Source organism: Urocampus carinirostris, chromosome 11 (assembly GCF_059441175.1).
Source record: "Urocampus carinirostris isolate Australia breed hairy pipefish chromosome 11, RoL_Ucar_1.0, whole genome shotgun sequence".
NCBI lineage: Eukaryota > Metazoa > Chordata > Actinopteri > Syngnathiformes > Syngnathidae > Urocampus > Urocampus carinirostris.
Window position 1 is genome coordinate 6,308,464 of NC_142359.1, and position 22,827 is coordinate 6,331,290.

Sequence of the window (22,827 nt, forward strand, 5' to 3'; positions counted from 1 at the left end):
TACAGGGTTGAAATCAATAAAAAAAATACATGAAAATAAACTCAATATGTAATCAAGCTGTCAGGAAGACTCCTGGGTTACATTCAATGTCAATTTAAAGCTGCGTGTGCATCCTCTAGGGGGCGATCTGTCATAGAAAAGGGGACGGTAAAAGGTCATTCTTTAGTGACAAAGCTTTCTGGGTAATGTAGTTAATGAGGCTTCTGCTTTCTCAAGATGCTTGTCCAAACACTTAGATCAGCGGTTGAAAACATTTTCTGTGTAAAGGATTTTATACATTTGACTATAAAGGATTTTGTATGATTGACTAAAAATTACATGTATTGAGTTTAATGCAATAGATATTCACTGACTGGGCTTTAGTTCAATGTCAGGGCAGGCTGTTTGAAATTCATAATATTTTGTGTAGGACTTGTTTGCAGGATTTTGTGACATTTTTACAACAGAACTCTGCTCGCACATGGTTTTGAAACTATTATTGATAACTCTGACCACCTTACAATGCTGAAACCTGATGTGTCCTTCTTGTTTGCAGGATTTGGTGACATTTTTACAACAGAACTCTGCTCGCACCTGGTTTTGAAACTATTATTGATAACTCTGACCACTTTACAATGCTGAAACCAGATGTGTCCTTCTTGTTTGCAGGATTTGGTGACATTTTTACAACAGAACTCTGCTCGCACCTGGTTTTGAAACTATTATCGACAACTCTGACCACTTTACAATGCTGAAACCAGATGTGTCCTTCTTGTTTGCAGGATTTGGTGACATTTTTACAACAGAACTCTACTCGCACCTGGTTTTGAAACTATTATCGACAACTCTGACCACTTTACAATGCTGAAACCAGATGTGTCCTTCTTGTTTGCAGGATTTTGTGACATTTTTACAACAGAACTCTGCTCGCACCTGGTTTTGAAACTATTATTGACAACTCTGACCACTTTACAATGCTGAAGCTAGATGCGTCCTTCTAACAGGACTCGTGGATTTGCTGAAACAGAACGACAGGCGCTGTTGTGAGAGAGCCAGAGCTCAAGGCACCAAAACAACTGCTTGGCACGGCCATGGGAGGAGCCGGGCCGCCATCTTGAGGGGAGACGTGAGCCAATAAGAGAAAGCTAAAGAAGTTTAGAAAAAGGCTTCCCACAGCCGTCTCCGATGGAGTACACTCAGTTTTTCTGTTAGGAAAAATAAACATCCGCCCCGTGTGAAAATGTCTGCCTTCCTGGTCATTTTTCTCTCAAGAAACGAGTGCGCATAATTGTTGGATGAATGTAGGTCGTGTTTGGTTAATGGAGTCAGATAACTAATTCGAACAATTTAGTAAACGATAGATTTTGATAGTTAGATTCCCAACACGGACTATGAACCAGTTTACTGTCTGACTATATTGATATCATTAGTGATAATAAAAATAGTAATAATAACAATAATAATAAAGCCAAATCCACTGCGTAATCACCAGACCGCTAGGGATATAGATCAGTGTTCCTCAACTGGGGGGGTCAGGATCCAAAAGTGGGCCGTGGACCCGTTTTCAGTGGGCCTCAAGCTCTTCTTACATTTCAATCAATCAGCGCCGTCTAAATTACGTTTGAAAGGGGACCACATCTTGTTTTATTGTGATTTTGATGGTTTTATTACCCTTATCTTATGGGTCCCAAGTAAGAAGTGACACAACAAACAATTTGAAGAAGAAAAACAGAAATGGTGTATGAGTACCATTGAAGAGCTGCTGGAGGGTACAATAAATGGTTTGAAACTTATATTTTTATCGTTTTACAAGTATAATAATCTTTATTATCTAAATAATTTAGTCACTATCACTGTTTAGGAACACACTTTATTAATATTATGAATTTATTTTAGTTTGTGGCCATTTTATAGGCACTTGTATGTAGGCTAACATGCCAGTATATATAAGGTACTTGAAGTTGCTTTGGTTCTGCTGTTTTGTTTATTAAAAATGAGAATATATCACACTATATATATTTAAACTGCAAAATATTTTCAGTCAATAAATTTGAGAAGTGGTAATTTGTTCTTTATATGGGTTTGGGCTTTTAATTTGGGTGCGATGTTGGGTTCTGAGACCAGTTGAGAACCTCTGGCATTGGCCCAGGAGGTAGAGCGCTCGTCTAGGGTGCAAGAGGTCGCAGATTCGATTCCCGACTCCTCCGTGTTATATGTCGAAGTGTCCTTGGGCAAGACACTGAATCCCGATAGTAGGCATCAGCCTTGCATGGCTGACGCTGCTATTGGTTAGTTAGTGTGTAAAAAGGAAAAGTGTGAAGCACATTGTAAAGCGCTATGGGAGGTCTTCATTGACTTGATATACTGATATAGATGACACAGGAAAAGGCATTCAGTTCTCATCAGCACACTATTAATACTGAAGTTATAGTATATGTTATACACTGTTTTATTCCACTTATACTCAGAGATACTTGTCCTAAGTTTGACCTCAGCCTCGAGTGCAACTTTTCCGAAGGGTGTCGTAAACCGCCTTTGCTTTGGAATGTGTCTTTGGTTTCAGTCTGTGCAGATAACAATGACTTATCATCTCGCCTGCGGTGTTGGGAGTATGTGCCTGGCCCCATCCTCCCATTCTTCAAATCATGGCGCGGACCAATCAGCCAGAGGCTTGGTCATGGGGCGTGAAGATGGGTGATAAGATGAGGGGACCCCGGAACCTTGTCGTCTTTCTCCACACGATTGTAATTGGCAATGAAGAAAGACCCAATTTGTTCAACTCTTTGATTTGGCTATATAAATTGATATGTGGACTACACTCGTCGTTCAGCTTATTAAATCTCTCAGACTTTTTTATATTCTCCAACTGTAAGGAATTAGACAAAACACGTGAAGTGTCTTCGGAGTCAGATTTCAGTTCAACAAATGTTATAACCTTATAATGCTCGGGGTATCACCTTGTAGAACGCTGAACTCTTTCTCAAATTGCTCCATTACAACATAAAAGTAAAAACAGTGTAATGATGACATACAATCAAATGCCTTTTCCTATGTCATCTATAATCCTAGTGACCTGGTGCTTAAAACAGAACGCTCTTACCGCCGTGATCCGGGTTTGAATCCTCTTTCCTCCAATTGTCGACTGGTTAATCATTGCACAAATAAGGAAAGGGACTACCGGCAACCTCGATATAACGCAAACTCGACGTTTTTGGGGGGCCAGTACCAAACAATCCACCGCCTGGTAATGGTTCGCGGCCCAATGGTTGATTTAGATGAGCGGGGACAAAATATTAGAGGAAATTGCCTTCTTTTTTTATTGATTATTGATTACTTTTCACGTGTTTGGATCTGTATCCGTTTTCATCGATTCTGTTTGGTCCTTGCTACGCTAGCTTGTGCACTTACCTGTCATAGGGGATGCAGCCTTGTCTTTAAGCACTCACCTCCACGGCATTTTGTCCACTTCTGTCTTCCTCTTCTTGGTTCCCTGAAGCCACATTTATACATTATATGTCGTTACTGACCTTTACTAAATTAAGATACACATTTTGCACCAGTGACATGCAGTGAGGGGAGGCTGGTGAGACTGTGCCTCACCTGTACTAATGAAATTATGCAATTGAAAATGTATTAAATGGTTACATTTTTTCAGTGTTGGTTTTTCTTTTCAAATGGCTACATTTTCAAATCATTAATAAAATTAATGCAATTAGTAACGGACCACATCTCTGCCGTCCGTTTGCTGATAGAAAAGACCCGTGAATTCCGTAAAGATCGCCATCTATATATCGGATTCATTGATCTGAAGGCCGCCTTTGACACCGTCTGCCACTCTTCACTGTGGAACATCCTCCAAGCTCTCAGAGCACCACCCAAGATCATAGCCCTGTTCAAGCTGCTCTATAGCAACGCAGAGAGCTGTGTCCGTATCAACGGCATTGACTCCGACTGGTTTGCTATCTCCAGCGGCGTTCGCCAAGGCTGCGTGGCTGCTCCCGACCTTTTTAATTGCATCATCGACCATCTGATGTTCAGGGTTACTGAGCGCATCCCCGGAGTGTCTTTCGGCAACTACCACCTGACTGACCTGGAGTATGCTGACGACACCATCATTCTCAGCACTTCCTACAGCCAGCTGAGAGACGCTCTGGGCATTTACAGCGAAGAGGCAGCGCGGCTTGGCCTGCAAGTGAGTTGGACGAAAACCAAGTTCATGTATGTCGGTGATGGACCAGATCCACCTCCCATCCAAATTGGTAGCGACATCGTAGAGCCTGTCAAGAGCTTTGTATATCTGGGGTCCATGGTGACAGACAATGGGGACCTAAAACCAGAGATTCTCCGCAGAAGAGCCCTGGCAGCATCTGCTCTGCAGTCTCTCTGGAAACCACTCTGGCGGCACCAGACCATCGCACGCAAGACGAAGCTCCGCATTTACAACCTCGCCGTACTCCCTATCCTGCTTTATGGCTCAGAAACATGGCCCCTGAACGACACCCTGGCCACAAGAATCGACGGTTTTGATAGCAGGGCTCTCAGAACCATCGAGAACATCAGGTGGCCCCAGCGAGTCTCCAATAAAGAGCTCAGAGCCCGCACGTGCCAGCCCCAAGCATCTTCCTTGGTCGCACAACGCCGCACCCGCTGGTTTGGCCATGTCCTTCGTCTACCACCAGACCATCCGACACGAGCCATTCTCCAGTTTGACCCAAAGGCCGCAGGCTGGAGACGACCACGAGGGAAACCCCGCACTCGATGGCTCGACGTCGTTGCGGGCGACCTCCAACAACACGGAGTTGCCGTAGAGGATGCAGAACAGCTGGCACAAGACCGCCAGCATTGGAAAAACCTGGTTCATCTGGTCGGCTCAACGCACAGGGACGGGACCCCCCGACCTTCGCTGGAGCAATAAGTAAGTAAGTAAGTAATTAGTATGTTACATATTACTGTGAGTGTCTATAGATGCAAAGTGAGGCACGTAATTATCTTGACTCATGGCAGAGGGCGCAAGTGAGACCAAGGGTTCTGATTTTTGCGCACACTTGAGTTCCAAACAGTAGAAAATTTGATGGAATTAGCAAGCTAACAGCAACTCATGCCATTCAGAAAAAAATTATTATACATGCCCAGTGTCTGAAATAACATCTTTTACGTAGGGCGTACAACTGACAAAACGTCTCCGCCCAGTTGGCCGACAACTTTTTCAAGAAGGAAAAAAAACAACTTTTGTTTTTTGTTTCTTTTTTGGACAGGATGGAATGGTGGTTTGTTACAAACGAGTTCGAAATATTTGTTCGGGTTGGAAATTGCGGTTTGTTTGGCAATTTGCGTACTCTGCAGCCAATGAGAAGCCAAAAAACACCAAAAAAAATGGACAAGCGGTTAGAAATCAAGCCAAAACCTCAGCCCCAGAAGAAATATTCAAAAGAAGCTATCAAAATTGATGACGCTACGAAACGTAAACGTACGTTAAAAGCATCGTGGAAAGAGGAGTTCACGTGGCAAATGGAAAACAGCGATGTCGTATACATGCAATCAATGTTATAAGTAAATTTATCATGTGATTATCGGCCTGACAGTAATTGGAGCGATAACAGCCGAATATAACATCGCAGTTTTCGTCCGGATAGGAAAAAATAACACGATAATAAATCACCTTATGCCACACAGAAAAAAATATTTATTATCCTACACTTCTTCTTAGAAATATTACAAGTATTTATGTATGATTTTTTTAATGTAGTAGTAATAACACTTGGTCTTCTCTCTATTACTTTGTCATGTCCGCAAGGGATGGGAGAGCTTAAGATTTGTCGCATGACCCAGCATGTGCACAGGCTGTAGTGAATGTACTAAATTTTTGTCAGAACTGGTATGATTACCGATGCGAGGCACCTGTGCCCGCTCCTTTGGCGCCAACTGCCTCGGACTCTGATTGGCTCCCTGTCACATTTTAAACCCCTGTCTCTCTGTTACCCGTTGTCAGTCCGTCTGCGTACCTCAGTTTACTCTAGGCAAGCTTTTCGACCATGACTCCTGTTTTGGCTATCGTCTGTTTCCCGGCTTCGCCACGTTTTCTGATCTCTACCACGTTTTTTGCTCTCCTGTCCCCGCTACTGTCCCGTTTTTTCCGCTCCCGACACCGCCATCGCTCGCCACAGGAGTGCCACTTCCGTGTTCAGAGCGACCTGCTCTCCGCGACCAGCGATCACCGGATCGTGTGTGCAATCCTTTCCCTTCTTCCCAAATAAAACTGAGAGAAACGTACGCAAGTGGGTCCTGTCTCTGTTCTGGTACATTTAGTGTTTTGTTGCACTCCTATGTTTATGTTAATGCCAATGTAATTAACATTTACTGCTGTGCTAGTGGAACACAGTCCGCAATTGAGTGTCTCAATCGAGGGACAGACAACCCGCTCGCGCTTTCACACCTAGGGACAATTTGGACCGGCCAATTCACCTGAATAGCATATCTTTGGAATGTGGGAGGAAACCGGAGTGCCCGGAGGAAACCCACACAAGCGCGGGGAGAATATACAAACTCCGCACAGGAAGTCCGGTAGCTGGATTTGAACCCACACAGGAGGTTCCCAAGACCTTAGAACTGTGCCTGCACACGTGTTAACCACTCCGCCGCCGTGCTGCCCTACTCCAATAGCAAATATGCTAATAAAAGACAAAAGAAACTAAATATGAATAAAATGATGACTCACAACACGTGGTAAGCTTTCGCTCCTGGCTTTGATCTCTTTGATCTCCGGCAAAACGAACATAAAATGCGACAGAAACAAAATGAAAAGAAATCCAAACAGTTTGCCAACATCATTTTTGCCGTTCCATGTATTCTGTTACTCCCCAAGCCTGCACAAAAGTTGGTACTTTTATTCATATTTAGTTTCTTTTGTCTTTTATTAGCATTGGTAATTGAAAGTAATCCAGTTAAACCAGCTCAGTAGCCTAGACGGTAAGGCGCCCGCTTTGAGACTGGGAGGTTCGGGTTCGCGCCCCGGCCGAGTCATTCCTAAGACTTAAAAAGTGGTCGGCGGCGCCCTCTCTTGGCTGCGGCTGCATCGGGTCAGATGCAATCGACATTTCGTTCTGTGTACATTGTTACACAGAATGACAATACAAGGAAATTATTATTATTATTATTATTATTAAAGTAACCCTACCCAACCATGTATAAAAGTCTGATTTATCATCAGATACACCAAAGAGTTAGCTTTCAGGACGACTTTCCGTTTTCTCCATTTTCTAACATTCGTCACTGGTACCATGAATAAGAACTACTACGATGAGTTAAAATATAATTCCAAAATTTTTCGATTACTATTAGTGTAGTTTCAGCGCTCTCACCCCCGCACCCAGGTTAGACTCCTGACATTTTTCAACTGATAAATTATTGCAGTACTCAATCGAGGTGTTACTTTTCTGTTCTGGACATTTCCCCGCTGATTTTCGTGCATTTTAATCATGTGCGCTCTGTAGTCTGGATTGTAGGCCATAATTTGGTGATGTAATATATTTGTGTGTAATCACATAGGCCAAACCTTGTATTTTTAATGGCATTAGTACATTAATGGGGTTGAATATCTTACATTTCTGTACTAGATGATTTTAAAAAGTGAGCAATGGACGTGATTTAGTTAATTTTATGGCTGTTTACACCTCTGACGTAAAGTCCAGTGCAGCTTGAGCAAAAAACAAAGTTGAGTTTATCTGAAATTCCCACATTCAGCTTTAAACCAGTTCAAATCCAGCTCCAGACTTCCTGTGCGGAGTTTGTATGTTCTCCCCGTGCTTGCGTGGGTTTCCTCCGGGCACTCCGGTTTCCTCCCACATTCCAAAAACATGCATTTCAGGTGAATCGGCCGGTCCAAATTGTCCCTAGGTGTGAATGAGCGAGTGAGTTGTCTGTCCCCGTGTGCCCTGCGATTGGCTGGCAACCAGTTCAGGGTGTCCCCTGCCCACTGCCCGGAGATGGCTGGGATGGGCTCCAGCCCCCCCGCGACCCTAATGAGGATGAGCGGTACGGCTAATGAGAGATGAGATGAGAGAGCTTTAAACCAGGTGTGACCCGTAGTCAGGGTTTACTGTACCTAAACCTCATATCGATTACCTGATGTGCTGGCATGTTTTCCCCGGAGCTCCAGTTGCGTACCGTTGTTGATGGGGTGGCTTTTGGCTCCCTGCTGTTTCTCCAGTTCCCCTAGCAAAAGGAAAAGACATGCAGACGACACACAATCATGATCAACATTACAGTTGCGTAATATTAGCATCAACATGTACCTCCCACGCTCCCCATCACTGTAATTAAACCCCACGGTTGATGCTAATTGCATGTCGCCACCAATCATGCAGAATCTCTAATGCGGATTTCACTTGAATTATGCACAATCTGTTCCCTATAGAGCCTTTCTGTCTTGGCAAACAAGTATGACGTAGCCAAGCTGCGCGCGCATTGTTAAGGCACATCGGTGGAATTCATGTCAGTCTATACCAGCAAACCCTTTATTTTGAATGGGCTACATTTTTTTGAACCACTTTGTTGAGCTTTTGTGTGGTACTTTTCCGCCTCATTAACAACGCCGGTCCTTATCAAGTAAGTAACGAGTAAAATACCTTTTTATGACAGCAGGTTAAATGGACAAGAAGGTGGCTCGGATTGCTGTGGATTAACTGTAAATCAGCAGCTTTGACGCTGACAACAGACATCCGGCAGTGTCATGGTCGCCGTGGCGACCGGTCTGCCCCGCCCCCTGGGCACCAGCTGAAGCAGATCAGCTAATTGCGTGGCTGCTACTTAAGGTTGGGTTGTGGGTATTGCGGGTGTTGGCTCATTACACCTTTTCTGTTCTGTTATGCCCTGTCCTGTTTAGTTTGAGTCGGAGGAAACCTGTACTTGACCATTCTGAGTGTAAGAATGTTTTTGTTCTGTTTTGTCCCTGGGTTTTTGGACGACTTTTATTTTGTTAAATAAAAGTTATGATTGTCTACGCAATTGAGTTCTCCCTTCCTGCCTCCTGCCCCCATTCTGGTCCGGTCCCACCTCGTGACAGGCAGGATGTTATGAGATAATGTTGATACAAGAAATCACAAGTTGTTGACTTAGCGAGTGGATTCCGAGCAAAAACACTTTAGAGTCCGAAAAAAATACTTCCGGTTCCCAGAAAAACATCACGTGATCTTGTTGTAAATGCCAGCATCTCTATTGGACGAATTTCGAACGTGGATGAACGAATGAATGCAATAAAGAGCGTTCCCTCTCTGTCATATTTCTGTCTCTGCGTATATTTTGGCGACGTCCTCTCCAAAAAGATGACCAGTTCGTATTTAGTGTTTGGTCTCACATAAGTTAAACTTGCATCCTCCTTAAAAACATATTTAGTGTTGATTGGATCAATACTATTTAAAAAAAAATAGTGTTATTAAATTCATATATTATACAAGATATACATTAGTAATAATGTTGCCATTGAAGGATTTTATACATTTGACTATAAAGAATTTTATACGATTGAATACATGTTACATTTATTGAGTGCAATGAAGATTTTCATCGAGTAGGCTATAGTTCAATGACAAGTCGCACCGGTCTAAATGCAGGATATTTTGACAAGGGAATTTTTATAACATGACTCTGACGGAGGACGGCCGGCGATGTTTTGAGAACAAGGCCCTGATGACGTAAAGTTTTTCCAGACATCGAGGCGAGGTGGTGGAGCCGTGGAGCCCACGTGGGGCTTCCCTGGCACGCCCATGGGAGGAGCCGGCACACCATCTTGCGGAGAGGCGTGGGCCGAGAAGAGAAAGGCTGGAATACTTCGAAGAGGCTTCCCAGAGTCTCCGACGACACAAATTCGACTAATTCGACTAATTCGGTTTTTTTCGATGGAGTACACTTAGTTAAATTAATAATGAAATTAAATCTGCCCCCGTGTGAAATCGTCGGCTTTCTCTTGTCCATCTTTTCTATCAAGAAATGAGCGTGCATTGTTGGGTGAATGTTAATGGAGTCAGATAACTAATTCGAACAATATGGCAAACATTTTAAAATTAAATTCCCAACACTATTATAATCATAATAATAGTTAATATTATCTTAATAATAAAACAGATCTATCAGAGAGAACCAGTAGTAGCAAGTCTATGATAGGCATTGGTAGAAAACACATAGCATTTCCCTAAAAATCACCCTACTTATACAAGAGGTAAGGCAGAGCCCAAAGCAAACCCACATTTTCACATTTTATTTGTGAGGACTCGGGAGGAGTGGAAGGGAGGTGATTTTAGGCCAGAATGCGGTATACACAGAGGCGATATAAAAAAATCTTACACTCAATACGTATTTGCTCCATCTCCGACACCTCAGCGATGGATTCCTTCAGGTCTTCCACAAACTTGAGCAACTCTTCTGCACTTTGAGCACAGAAGTTGAGCACCTGCTTCTTGTCAGAGCCGAATGGCGACAGGATGGTGATGCCGTGAGGGTAGTCTGATGGAAGGGATAAGGGTTTCCAGTTCAAATCGAGCTGGAATTCCGTTGTACGGTTAAGAAGGGAGGTACAAAACTCACATTCATTCTCAAATAAGTGAAACTGCATGCCGAGTAGGCCCAAAGCTTTGCAGAACGTGTAGGCTGCAGAACTCTTCTTCTTTGGACAAAGCTTTAAGATCTATAATGAGCACAAACATTTCAGAATAAACATTGAACTGTGAGGAAAACTAACTTGTTCTTGTAAAACTGACAGGGTTGGGTAGGGTTACTTTAACTGGATTACTTTCAATTACTTTTGGATTACTCCAATACCTCATCTCATTCTCATCTCATTAGCTGCACCGCTTATCCTCAGTAGGGTCGCGGGGGTGCTGGAGCCCATCCCAGCAATCATCGGACAGTGGGCAGGGGACACCCTGAACTGGTTGCCAGCCAATCGCAGGGCACACGGGGACAGACAACCCGCTCGCGCTTTCACACCTAGGGACATTTTGGACCGGCCAATCTACCTGAAATGCATATCTTTGGAATGTGGGAGGAAACCGGAGTGCCCGGAGGAAACCCACGCAAGCACGGGGAGAATATACAAACTCCGCACAGGAAGTCCGGTTGCTGGATTTGAACCCACACAGGAGGTTCCCAAGACCTTAGAACTGTGCCTGCACCGTTAACCACTCCGCCGCCGTGCTGCCCTACTCCAATACCAGTTATGCTAATAAAAGACAAAAGAAACTAAATATGAATAAAATGATGACTCACAACACGTGGTAAGCTTTCTCTCCTGGCTTTGATCTCTTTGATCTCCGGCAAAACGAACATAAAATGCGACAGAAACAAAATGAAAACAAATCCAAACACCTTGCTAACATCATTTTTGCCGTTCCATGTATTCCGTTACTCCCCAAGCCTGCACAAAATTTAGTCATTTTATTCATATTTAGTTTATTTTGTCTTATATTAGCATATTTGGTATTGGAGTAATCCTAAAGTCATTGAAAGTAATCCAGTTAAAGTAACCCTACCCAACCCTGTGTAAAAGTCTGATTTATTTAGCTGCACGGTTTTCTCCATTCTCTAACATTCGTCTCTGGTACTGTGAATAAGAACTATCACAGTGAGATAAAATATAATTCCTATTTTTTTCCATTACTATTAGTGTACTCTCAGCGCTCGCACCCCCGCACCCAGGTTAGATTCCTGACATTTTTCAACTGATAAATTATTGCAGTACTCCATACCGTAAGTGTAGGAAAGTGTATACACAAATAATTATGGTAGCTGTTACTGTTGTTCTAATTCCATGGGCCAAGGGCGTGTCATGATTACTGATGTGACTCACCTGTGCCTGATCATTTGGCGCCAACCGCCGCGGGTTCTGATTGGCTCCCTGTCACTATTTGAACCCAGTCCTGTCAGTCCTCTGTTGTCAGTCCGTCTGAGAACCTCAGTGTATACTAGGCAAGCCTTTCACGACCCTGACTCCCAACTGTCCCGTTTTTGCTCCCGTCTTTCTCCGGCTATGACCTGTTTTGATCCTGACCACGTCTGCTCTCCTGTCCCGGCTTACGAGCTCTTTTTGTCCCCTGACTACGTCTACTCTCCCGTTATGGCTTAGGACTCATTCCCGACCCGGACCACGCCTTGCTCTCCAGCCCCGGATACCGACCAGTTTTTCTGACCCTGACACCGCCATCACTCGCTACAGAGGATCCACTTCCGTGTTCGGATCACAATCTAAGTACGAGAGCGACTTGCTTCCCGCGTCCAGCGAACACCGGGTCGTGGGCGCAGCCCTACCTCTTTCCTTCAATAAAACTTGTGAGAAACGTAACGCAATTGGGTCCTGTTTCCGTTCTGGTCCTGACAGTGCGCCTTATGTATGTAAAATATACAACAAACCGTTTATTTTTTTGCTGTTCCTTATAATTATCGAATAAAGTAAGCTATCAATCAAACTATAAAGTATCTTTTGAATTATCGTGATTGAAAATTTGTGCCAAATATCCATATCTTACTTGAAACACGTAACGGTTGCAGCAGCTAATAATTTGGCTTTATGAATGTCCGACTTGTGATCTAACTATATATCAGATGTGGGTAGTAACAAAGTATATTTACTCCGTTACATTTACTTGAGTAAGTTTTGGGAAATGCTGCTCTTCGAAGAGTATTTTGAAGTAAATTAAACAATTTGTGAAGAAGAAATGTTACTTTTACTCCACTACATTAGGTAACAATGAAGTTGTTTTTCGTTACTTAATAAACATCCTCCACGCAAGTACGCGTCTGTCTGTCTACGCTAAGGCGCATTTATTCTGACGCAGAACTCCACTAGGCTCTACTATAACCAATCAAACGTCGCAGCCTCGTCACATGACCATATTCTGTCACGGTTGCCATGGCGCCCAATTGGCCCACCCATGTGACGCCAGCTACGGCTCGTAGACGGATTGGCTTTCCTTCTATTTAAATTAAGTGTTCTCACTCTCCATTTGTCAGTCCGTCAACGAACTTCTACCCCGCAAGACTCGGGCTCTGACTCAGTCCTATTTCCTATTGGTATTTCTTGTCCGGTATTGTTCCCGTTTATTTTGTCCTGTTTAATATCGGTTTCCAGCTTCGTTCCCGTCTATTTTTGTCCTGTTTATTATTCTCTTCAGTTTTCGTTCCCGTCTAGTTTTCGATATCCTCTTTCAATATCAATCAGTCTTTCCCGTCCTGTCCGGTATCGACCCCATCTGTCCGATATCTGATCTCGTCGGTCTCTGGCTTCCTGTCGTTCCCTGCCAGACCGCTGCCTAACGTGCATAACTCCCCATTTCTTGTCAAATAAAAGCTTGTGTGAGAAATGTCACGCATTTGGGTCCTGATCCTGTTCTGGTTCATGACATATTCAACTCCAGGGGGGGAAAACGGATGAAACAGATGGAAAATGCTACTTAGCAATACCGACTATGGAAACAAAAACGAGGAAAGCATCAAAAGCAGGTTCCACTTAAAAAGAGTGCCAAACACCAGCTACAATATGTCAAGTTCCAGTTCATGGGCTAGCTTGTTCTGCTTGCAAACCCTGTTAAAATACATATTGGGGCTATAAACGTGCTACTTGGTGCTACATGTGCTTAATTTATTTATTGGATTAATACTATTTTCATTTGACTGTTTATTAAAACACTTGAATTTACTTGATTATCTTAATCTACTTGTAAATTAAATGTATTTTTTGTTGATAGGACTGACTTTGATAATTTGATGATCTGATTGGTTGTTAAATACGACGTTGCGACAGTCACTCACTACTTGAGTAATCTTTTCACCAAGTACTCTTACTCAAGTAAGTATTTGGATTACTACTTTTATTTCTACTGGAGTAATATTTGTCAGGATTACTGATTGGAATCACCTATGCCCGCTCATTTGATTAACTCCCTGTCCCTATTTAAACCAAGCCCCGTCACTCTCCTGTTGTCGGTCCGTCTGCAAACCTCTGTCGATACAAGGCAGGCCTTTTGACCCTGACTCCCGCCTGTCCTGTTTTTGCTCCCGTTTTTCCACCTGTCAGTTCCTGATCTAATAATAATAATAATAATAATTTCCTTTGTATTGTCATTCTTTGTAACAATGTACACAGAACGAAATGTCGATACACCTGACCCGTTGTAGCGAGTCGATGCAGCCGCAGCCAACAGAGGGCGCCGCCATTATACCAATTAGGTATGTCTCGGCCGAGGCGCGAACCAGCGACCTCCCAGTCTCAAAGCGGGTACACTACCATCTAGGCTACTGATCTCCCCGTCTGTCTCCGGCTACGACCTGTTTCTGACCCCGACCACGTTTGCTCTCCTGTCCCGGCTACCGACCTGTTTTTCCGTCCCTGACACCGCCATCGCCTGCTACGGAAGATCCACTTACGTATTCGGATCACAATCCGATTGCGAGAGCGACTTGCTTCCCGCGTCCAGCGAACACCGGATCGTGGACCCGGCCCTTCCTCTTTCTTTCAATAAAACTTGTGATAAACGTTACGCGATTGGGTCTACCCTTTGTGCTGTTGGTGACAATATTCTCAAGTAACTGTACTTTTACTTGAGTACAATGTTTGGCTACTCTACCCACCTCTGCTATATATATGGAGGTTATAGTACAAGAAGTTTTAAGACTCAATGCTGGAGTGCAAGTGAGACATGCCATGGGAAATTACCACAATGAGATCGTTGAAGAGGAAGACTTCTCGTTGATGCGCCGCCTGCTTTTGGGCCTTGTTGACATCCGTCACCTCAAAGAGACGACTGCAGCACACCAATCGCCTATGAGGCACCGAAAGCACCTGCAAACACATTCAGGCCAAACTAATCAAGTCCCGCACTGCGGAGAAAGGACTTATCTTGTATTTGCTCATTGATGCTCCTTGAAAGGACGAAATAGCTTTTGACCTTCATCTTTCTTAAAAGGGAAAATCTCCTAGCAAAAATTTGCAAGTAAACAGCAGTGAGTATTACACACATCCACAGTAGTTTACTCCCAATTATTCTTTGATTGTTTGACGATAACTATATTGATTTGGTAACCTGTATTAATCGTGAACTAATTCACCTAAAAGTATGGATGGATATAAATAAATTATCTTTAAATTTAAATAAAACCAAAGTAATATTCTTTGGTAATCGTAAGGGAAATCAAGATTTAGAAGTAAAAATGGATGGTGTGGCAATAGACATAGTATCAGAAATTACGTTTTTAGAGGTCATAATAGACAATAAATGAAGTCATCAGACACATACAAATTAAGGAATCTCAAAGCATTTCAATAATTAATAAAGCCACATTTCTTTTAACTTATAATGCATTGTATTTATTATATTGTTCTCTAGTTCTGCCATATTTAACATATTGTGCAGAAGTCTGGGGCAATCATTACAAAAGTTCACTCCAGCCCCTTTATATCCTTCAAAAATGTGCAATAAGAACCATACACAGGGTAGGATATCGGGATCATACCAATATTTTATTCCTGCAGTCCAAATTATTAAAATTGGATGATTTAATACATGTTTTCACTTCACAACTGTTATTTAAGGTCAACAAAAACATAGTGCCAGAAAACATACAAAAATGATTCACTCGGAAAGAGGGAAATTATAACTGTAGTAAATTCAAAATCCCAAAAGTGAGAACCACCAGGAAAAGGATGTGTGTGTCTGTGTGTGGAGTCAAACTTTGGAACAATTTACAAGATGAGATCAAACAATGTCCAACTATAAATGTGTTACATTTTAAATACAAAAAAGCATTACTGGCGAAATACAGAGATGAAGAAAATGGGATATGAGGGAGATTGGAAATACTGCGTTTAAAACTATGGTTAACTTGTTGTTATTGTTGCTATTATTATATCAGAACTGTTATTATAAATTGTATGTTTATTTTTACTGTTGTTATTATCATTAGTGCCGCAGTGACATTTGGTAACTAGGTGCATTATGACGTTAATGGATGGGTATTGTGAAGATTAGTAAAATGTATTTAATAGGGAAGATAAAGGGGTAGGAAAAATAAGTATCTGCTTCTGACTACCCCTTGACTCATTGTTTTTGTCCTGTTTTCATTTTAATGTTCGAAATAAAAGTTTCCATTCATTCATTCATTCATTGTTTCTTCCAAGTGATACATTTGCCCAGAAAACAGTCCAAAATGTTGGAATGAATAGGATTATGTGCAGAATTCCCTTTCAAAACAAAAAAAAAACCCCACCAAATATATTTATTCATTTCTCCTTTTTATCATTTTGTCTTCTCTGGTTCATTTATCTTTAGTTCAATGTGTCTTTCGCTGTTTCTTGTGTTTTAGGACGATAATAATTCTATAAAGTAAGTGATCGGGGATGGGATTTCACACGCCTTGGGTTCCACGCATCAACAGTTTTTCCCTTTCTTTTGTTAACCACTATGTTTTCCCATACTTAAAATGTGTCTCCTTCCTGCAGTTACTTAAGAGTGTTGAGGCCATTTTTGTGGTCTCGAACTAGGTGCAAGCAAAGTTCATTTGTAATAATGTCACAAAATACTGCAAACGAGGATACCAATGGACTTACCTCCGGTGCAGATGGCGCTGGGCAAAGGACAATAAGTGCGCATGCCCTGTGTATAGCTCCGCCCATTCCTTCTGCTCACCCAATCAAATTAATTAAGGTGCTTTGCTAGAGCTTCTGGGTAAACGTTTGTTTTGTGTTTACGGTTCGTTCCGTGGCTTTTCATCTTAAAGTGTATCAGCAAGTCACTTAGATGGTTTAATAAACTTCCAACTATAGGATTATTTAGCGATTTGGAGCCACAATGGGGGTTTGTGGGTGTGACACGGTGACTATAAACTGTAATTGAAATTGTCTATCTATCCTGGACCGATCCTTGTTTTCATTAGGATTATTATGGTAAAGGATTTTATACATTTGACTATAAAGGATTTTATACGATTGACTACAGGTTACATGTATTCAGTTTAATGCAATAAAGATATTCATTGACTGACTTTAGTTCAATGTACAATCGAAGGTCAGGGCAGGCTATGTGGAAGATGTTTTGTCTAGGACATTTCTGATAACAGGACGCCTGGGTGTGCTGACGACCAGAGATTGTTGGGCACAAAACAACTACTTTGGCACGCCCATGGGAGGAGCCGACACGCCATTCTGCGGGGAGAAGATGGCCAATGGGGGAATAGTGGGATGTCTTTGATTTGTTTATTGAAATGTATAAATGATCCTGGGCAACTCGGATGGGGGCCGTTTCCTGTTTACACTTAGATCTGCTGTTAGGATTAATAAACCATCCGCCCCCGTGTGGAATTCCCGGCTCCTGGTCATTTTCTCTCAAGAAACAAGGGTGCACAATTTTTGGTCGTGTTTGGTTAATGGAGTCAGATAACTAATTCGAACAATTAGGTTAACGGTACATTTTGATAGATATATCCCAACAATGGCTTTGCCTTTACGACAGTCAGCTCTATGTGAAGCGGTGTATTAATAAATCAGGAAGACACTTGTTTATCGCTAAATCATATGTACTCATGAAAAGAGCCATATATGGCGCGCCAGTCTTAGATTCCTGACCTCGCTGGAGAGACACATAAGCATTTTCAGTTCCACCTAGCTAAAAAGCACCTTACAGACGTATTTTTATTTTGAAATGTTCACGAATCTCATAGGGACCATTTGAAATGCACAAGATAGATACACAGAAGACAACATTGTCATGTTTACTGTTTCGGGGCACCTGCGGTTGTACCATTGGAGCCAACGGCCAAAGGACCTGATTGGCTGTTGGACTCTTTTAAACTCCGGTCTTCCGAAAGGAAGCTGTCAGACCGTCTGCGAACCTATGCTCTCAGCTAGGCAAGCTTTGTACTCAGATTCAGATTCAGATATACTTTATTGTCATTCTTGTACACGTGTATACAGAACAAAATGTCAATACATCCGACCCGCACAGTTTCCTTGAATGTACAGATATAAATAAAATGTTGTATTGAGTTGGAGTATTGAAGTACTAATTATATACTAAATAATTACAGTGGAACCTCGGTTTTCGAACGCCTCTCAGTTCGAACAAATCGGTTCTCGACCAAAAATTTCGAGAAATTCTTGCTTCGCTGTTCGGTCAAATAATCGGAGTTCGAACGCCGGTACGCTAGGGTGCGATGCTGAGCGGCGTACGGGTGTAGATCGTGTAGATTGCCCCCACCCATCAAGAAGAACTGTTATCACGTGCGGAGGTGTTTCGTTTTGCTTTCGCTTGTAATATAGGTGTACCAAGTGTTTTAGCCCCTAATTATGCATCCGAAGAAGGTCGGTGCAGGCAGCAAAGTTGCTCAGGTGAAAAAAGAAGAGTAGTGCGCACAACTATTGCATATAAGAAAGAAATAATAGCAAAATATGAAGAAGGTGTGCGAGTTTCCGATCTTGCTATACATACAGCATGGCTTCTGCTGAGCACCACAATGGTAAGAAATCCTATTCATAATTATTTTTTTTTTTCCTTTTATCCTTTTTTTTATATTTACACGTTCATGTTAGCATAATCTTTCGTACGGAAGATTATGATAACGCGAATGTACGATTAGCCCGGGTTAGCTTTGTTTACGTAAAACATTCAGGGTGTTGTAACGGAGCCCCATTTCCAATGAAGCGCTAGCCACTTGTTGTGGAGACCCGGGTGCTAAATGACGCCTAAACAAGCAGATTTTTTTATTTTTACACGTTCATGTTAGCGTAATCTTTCGTACGGCAGATTACGCTAACGCGAACGTACGATTAGCCTGGGTTAGCTTCATGTTTACGTTCATGGTAAACATTCAGGGTGTTGGAACGGATTAAAAATGGTTTACATTACTTTTAATGGGAAAAACGATTTCAGTGATTGAACAAATCGATTTTCGAACAGGGTTCTGGAACGGATTATGGTCGAGAACCGAGGTTCCACTGCATAGCTATGTATAGTATTATACCGTAGTGCAAAGAGTGCAAGAGGAGCAGCTAACCTGATGTGCAAAATGGGCAGTCAGGTAAACAAGTCACTATACAATAACAATAACTCCCCGACATTATCCTGCCCTGTTTTCTTGCCGGATACCTGTTGCCGACTCTTTTCTGGACCCGTTTCCGTTTTGCTCCCCCGTCCCAGCCATCGACCTGTTTACTCGCTGTTAACGACTATCCTCGCTCGACACGGAAGTGCCACTTCCACGTTCCTGCCAGCTGCTACCCGTGACCGACGATCATCGGATCGTGGATGCAAGCACTGCTCTCTTTCTAAATGAAAACTGAGTAAAAGAAACGCTATTGGGTCCTGTCTCCGTTCCTGGCTTATGCCAAACGTTTTCTTCTTTGCTTCCTCGTCTTGCTCTTAATCCGATCAAGTCGATCGCGGTCCGCACTGTTCCGTCACACAACTCGATTAAAAAGGGTCATGCAAAGGTTTATCACAGCAGAGGCTCTGCTGCACAAAATGATTTGCACAGTAGGGAAATCATATCCTTGGATACAAAGTAGGAACTGGAAGGGTTGTCACAAGCTCAGCCGGTTCTCATTTATGATCGGATCAGTATACGCTCCCGCCATTTCATCTTTTTATTTTGTGCCGGCATCGCTGCGGATAATTTGCGGAAGATTTTGCTTGTCACTGTGGGGATAATGCACATTTTCTGTCCGGCTTCTTTTTCACTTCGACTTGTGTCAGGGGATGCATGTAATGGCATCATTAACGTGAAACACTTGTCATGTTTTCACGGTTTTATAATCAGGGTTGGGTAGGGTTACTTTAACTTGATTACTTTCAATGACTTTTGGATTACTCCAATACCAAACATGCTCATAAAAGACAAAATGAACTAAATATGAATAAAATGATGACTCACAACACGTGGTAAGCTTTCTCTCCTGGCTTTGATCTCTTTGATCTCTGGCAAAACTAACACAAAATGCGACAGAAACAAAATGAAAATAAAGCCAAACAGGATTTAAGGAGGAAGATAAGGACAGTTTACCGTGCTTATTACAAGTACAGTATGTTTTTTTAACAAAACTGTTGACTGTGTTGCGAGCGTGTTGCTAGTAGCGTTTTGCTACTCCTCACAGGCACGGTTTGGGATGAAAGTTATAATAATATTATTAAAGCTTCGAAAACTCTCTCGGTGTACCGTCTTTCTTTGTAAATATGTGTAACCATGTATAATATGTATTTGCAACTGTATATTTTTGTAATGTATTTATTTTAGAAACTTATTCTAATATGTTTTGTACGAGCAAATGAGAAAGAAGGGGCAGGGCAAATCCGGGCTGACGGGAAGTGGAGTAAAGGTGAGACGTGTTTGTGGACGCGGCCGACAATAGTGGACATATATTTTTTTCCCCACCCTTACCTTTGGAAATATACACTTTTTTTGGGATTACTTTCAACGGGCACCTGCAGGTCTGCATTAAATCTTGAGTACCGGTATCATTTTCCGTTCAATTTGCCGGCTGTGTTTTTTGGACTTTAACGGGTTAACGTGTTTGAATTGTGTTTTCCAATGTGGGCGCATGCAGTTAATATACAGGTGCGGCTTGTGTACGTACAAAATCGGTTATCCTCCCTAAATGTGGTGGGTGCGGCTTATAATCAGGTGCGCTCTATAGTCCGGAATTTACGGTAGTATTTTATTCATATTTAGTTTCTTTTGTCTATTAGCATATTTGGTATTGGAGTTCTCCAAAAGTAATTGAAAGTAATCAAGTTAAAGTAACTCTACCCAACCCTGTTTATAATGAACCCCCTTGACTTAAATTAACTGATGCATGTTTTAATGTGTGCCGAACAGCACCTGGCTTTAATACACCATTACTTTTCTATTACACAATAAAGCAGTACAGTAAATCGGCATTGACGATAAATTCCAGAGTATAAGTGGTTACTTTGTTGCAACATTAAAACACTACAGCTTTACATACGGTGCAGCTAATTATTAATTATTAATTAATTATTATTGATTATTATTAATTATTTGGTTATTTGTGGTGACACAGAGGAAAACGGTGAGCTTCTATTTTCTAAATCCAAGCTTAAAACACACTTTTACTCTAAAGCATATGAATAACCTATACTTTTGGTGGACAATATCTCTGTATTATTTGTAATTGCAACATCCTTTGCCTGGTAATCCTGAAAGGGGGATACCACATGTCCCTTCTCAAGGTTTCTTCATTTTCCTCATGTTGAGGTTTTTGAGTTTGTCCTTGCCCTCATGTTGTTTCCAGATCAGGGGATGGTGTTATAATAGTCTGAGATAATAGTCTGTGCAATAACCTGTGCAGCCCTTTGACACTCTTTGTGATTAAGGGCTATACAAATAAAAATGACTTGACTTGACTTGACTTAAAACGCATTTACTCTGAATACAATCCACTGCGGTAACACCTGGAAGCATTTATGATGCCCTTCCAGAGAAATTAGACCATGTTTTGCCAACATTACTCATATGATACATTGCAGGAGTAAACCGGGAAGGGTTCATAGTACAGACGCTCCCCTACTTACGACCATTCAACTTACGAAAAACGGAGAAAAAAAAATTGGGGATGTTGAAAAATTTGGGGACATCTCTGTAAGTTATATTTTGTATTGTGTGCACCTTTCTCCGGGTACAGGACATCGCCGTAGTGCTTCTTTGCGCCGCTATCAGCGTGTGGCGCTGTGAGAGGTCACCCAGCATTCACCCGGAAGAAAAAAAATATGCTTCCTCTTCCTAGTTCGTGTGTAAACATTCTATACTGTATCTGTAGCGCGTTAAGAGCTCTGACATTTTATCGTTTAATATCTTGTGCATCGTTCAATTTGGTTGGTGTAAAGTGTAAAGAAGATGCGAGCCGTTGCTTTTGAAATGGAAGTGGAATACGAAAGCTTGATGCGGTTGAGAAAATCGTCCAAACGCTTTTTTTCGCCCATTTTTTACCACGGAGGAGGAAGTCGCCTAGCTGTTGAAGCCCATCTTCTAAAAGTAAGTCTAACTTCTCTTTATTTATCTTTATATATTATTTTGTGATTTTTTTATTTTTTAGTAAAAAAACAATACAGGTTTCTTATACAAGCCTTAAACATACTTTGATAAACATTAAACATAAAAAGTATAGCAATGAAGCATCTTACGAACAAATTCAACTTACGGACAATCGCCCGGAACCTCGTTCGTAAGTAGGGCAGCGTCTGTACTTGATTCGATATTTACAACGTATTCACGATACTACAACTTTTTCACCCACAAATGCAGTCCTCAATTTATACATCTGAAGGGAACAGTCTAGAAAAAAACGCTATATTTATCTTTCCGTGACATCGGTGTCAATGTCAGGTTGCTAAAACTTCCTTTAATCTTCAAGTAAAAATTGCAAGCGAATAGGCCATTACTGTGGCAACTACCAACGAGAATGATAAAAAGATGTGTCTGTGTTGCAATCTAGCACTATTCTCTACAGTATGCTTTTTTTCTTTGTCCAAGACCAAAATTATCAGTGAAGAAAATTCAGTGCATCCCTATTTTTTTCATCTTGGATAGAAGAAAATAGGAAAACTAAACTAACCAAAACGTTTTATTCAAAATGGCTGAGAAGCATTTTGCCTCAAGCTGCACTTAAAGACGGATTGTGACAGCGTAACAAGATGGAGGCACTTATCACCTTCTAATGTATAGCAAATGCGCTCCGCTAACACTATTAGGCTAGGTGATCATGATAAGTCCTTGAATAATGACTGACTTGGCATGGGAAGTGTGTTTGTGTGTCAGTGCTTGTGATGAATTCTCATTTGGCACCACTGTGTAGGG

At 41.9% G+C, this 22,827-nt stretch overlaps 1 protein-coding gene across 4 annotated transcripts in view; it reads right to left on the reverse strand.

Annotated features, from left to right (window-relative positions):
• iqsec3a (IQ motif and Sec7 domain ArfGEF 3a) overlaps nt 1-22,827 on the reverse strand; it is a 114,905-nt gene that overhangs the window by 11,303 nt on the left and 80,775 nt on the right. For 2 of the 4 annotated variants that reach the window (XM_088347132.1, XM_088347134.1), the window contains exons 9-13: nt 14,681-14,806; nt 10,558-10,657; nt 10,318-10,476; nt 8,101-8,190; nt 3,426-3,469 (exon numbers count right to left, since the gene is read on the reverse strand). In XM_088347132.1, coding sequence (XP_088203258.1) covers nt 3,426-3,469; nt 8,101-8,190; nt 10,318-10,476; nt 10,558-10,657; nt 14,681-14,806 — 519 coding nt within the window. Of the gene's footprint in view, nt 1-3,387; nt 3,470-8,100; nt 8,191-10,317; nt 10,477-10,557; nt 10,658-14,680; nt 14,807-22,827 lie in introns of all 4 variants that reach the window. The other 2 variants (XM_088347135.1, XM_088347133.1) reach the window with 2 other exon arrangements.